The sequence below is a fragment of the Piliocolobus tephrosceles genome, chromosome 13 (genome assembly GCF_002776525.5).
Source record: "Piliocolobus tephrosceles isolate RC106 chromosome 13, ASM277652v3, whole genome shotgun sequence".
Lineage (NCBI taxonomy): Eukaryota > Metazoa > Chordata > Mammalia > Primates > Cercopithecidae > Piliocolobus > Piliocolobus tephrosceles.
This window is the reverse complement of record NC_045446.1, coordinates 11840014-11842209: the sequence shown is the minus strand read 5'-3', so window position 1 is coordinate 11842209 and position 2196 is coordinate 11840014. Positions and strand designations below refer to the sequence as shown.

The window sequence follows — 2196 nt, the reverse complement described above, 5'->3', positions numbered from 1 at the left end:
TTTTTTTTTTTTTTTTTTTTTTTTTTTTCTGAGACGGACTCTTGCTCTGTTGCCCAGGCTAAAGTGCCGTTGGTGCGATCTTGGCTCACTGCAGCCTCCGCCTCCTGGGTTCACAGGATTCTCCTGCCTCAGACTCCTGAGTAGTTGGGATTATAGGTGCCCGCCACCACGCCCAGATAACTTTTGTAGTTTTAGTAGAGATGGTTTCTCCATGTTGGCCAGGCTGGTCTGGAACTCCTGACCTCAAGTGATCTACCCACCTCAGCCTCCCAAAGTGAAGCCTCTAAGCTTTCACTCTGACTTTTTTTGTTTGTTTGTTTGTTTTTTTTTCTCTCTCTCTCTCTCTCATGGGTTTTGAGGCCTGCCTGTTTCCAGGGGCCTGAGGTCACTGCAAAGGTTGCAGCTGTCCATTGCTGTTCCCACCCATGGCTATTTGTCCATAGACCGTGTTTGTGCCAAAAGCATCTCCCAAGTGAAATGTTTGTTTAGCAGATAGGCATTTTTTGCAGACCCTTCGCCAAAGCACTGATCTGGCAAGAGCTCACCAGAATAGTCGTGATGCTAAAGGGTCAGGAAAGTATGTTTTCTTTCATGTGTCGCTGGGCAACTGCTGAGGGCCATGCCTCTGAGCTGAGGAGATGGAAATCTGCAGCCTCAAAAGAAATATCCATGTTATGCATCTTGTCTCATGGGATCCTATTTGAGTGTTAGAAACAGGAAAGTTCTTTTTGTTCATGTTAGCTCTCCCTCCAGCCTTCCTGGTGTGACATGAATCTCAGGACCCACCCTCCACATAGCAGCACAACTGCAATCTCCAAATGCTTTATTGAGATACAGTTATCCCCTTGCTCTGTCACCCAGGCTGGAGTGCAGTGGTGTGATCTCTGCCTTCCTGGTTCAAGTGATTCTCATGCCTCAGCCTCCCGAGTAGCTGGGATTACAGGCGCCTACAACCACACCCGGCTAATTTTTGTATTTTTAGTAGGGACGGGGTTTCACCATGTTGCCCAGGCTGGTCTTGAACTCCTGACCTCAAGTGATCCACCCGCCTCTGCCTCCCAAAGTGCTGGGATTACAGGTGTGAGCCACTGTGCCCAGCCAGTTTTCCCATTTAAAGTAGACAAATCAGTGACTTTTAGTATATTCACAGATTTATGCAACCATCGTCATAGTCAATTTTAGAGCGTCTTCACTATGCTCAAAAGAAATCCCAGGTTTCTCAGCCATCACATCCCAACCCCCTCACTCCCTCCCCTACCCCAATCCTAGCCCTACACAACTGCTCAACTTTCTGTCTCTATAGATTTGCCTATTCTGGACATTTCATGTCGGTGGAATCATGCGATATGTGGTCTTTTGTGGCTCCTTCCTTCCCTTAGCATATTTTCCAGGCTCATCCGTGTTTTAGCAAGTGTCAGTGATTCGTTCTGTTTTATGGCACAGCCAAACAATATTCCATTGTGTGGCTTATCTGCATTTCGTTCACCCACTCATCTGTTGATGGACACCTGTGTTGTTTTTGCTCTTCTGGTTCTTTTGAAGAATGCTGCTAGGAACCTCCTCTATGAGTTTGTGTGTGGACATGTTTTCATTTCTCTTGGATATACACTCAGGAGGGAGATTTCTGGGCCACATAGTAGGGACCACTTCCCGCTATCCCTGAAACCCTGGCTTCACCTCGCACAGCTCTGGCTCCACACCTGGTGGTGGAGAGGCAGAGACCAGCTCCCACACCTGCTGGAGCGCTCATCATTTGGTCCCACAGCAGCATGCCTCACCCGCCATCATTGTCTTATGATCGGGGAAACTGAAGCCTAGAGAGATAAAGTGACTTCACTCCATCTGGGGCTGGCCCATGCTCTGCGCTCAGTCATGGCAGGGCTGGATTCTGACCTTGTGGGGGCCTGAGGTGCTGTCCCTGAGGGTTGAAGGTGCTGGGAACTGCTCCGAAGCAGGGCCTGTCACAGGTGAGCTTGGTTCTCTGGTGGCCTGCATGGCTCATCCCAACCCCTCTCTCCCCACAGGGTGCCTCTGCCAACTGGTGGAATCATCGCCACTTCCAGCACCACGCCAAGCCTAACATCTTCCACAAGGATCCCGATGTGAACATGCTGCACGTGTTTGTCCTGGGCGAATGGCAGCCCATTGAGGTACGACTAAGGGGATGGTGTTGACATAGGAAGTGTTTGGCCTGGG

General features: G+C 49.7%; 1 protein-coding gene across 2 annotated transcripts in view; it reads left to right on the top strand.

Moving 5' to 3' along the window:
• Positions 1-2196, top strand: part of FADS2 (fatty acid desaturase 2) — a 39809-nt gene that overhangs the window by 18185 nt on the left and 19428 nt on the right. For both annotated transcript variants that reach the window (XM_023189475.1, XM_023189476.1), the window contains exon 5: positions 2025-2150. In XM_023189475.1, the coding sequence (XP_023045243.1) occupies positions 2025-2150 (126 nt within the window). The remainder of the gene's footprint in view (positions 1-2024; positions 2151-2196) is intronic.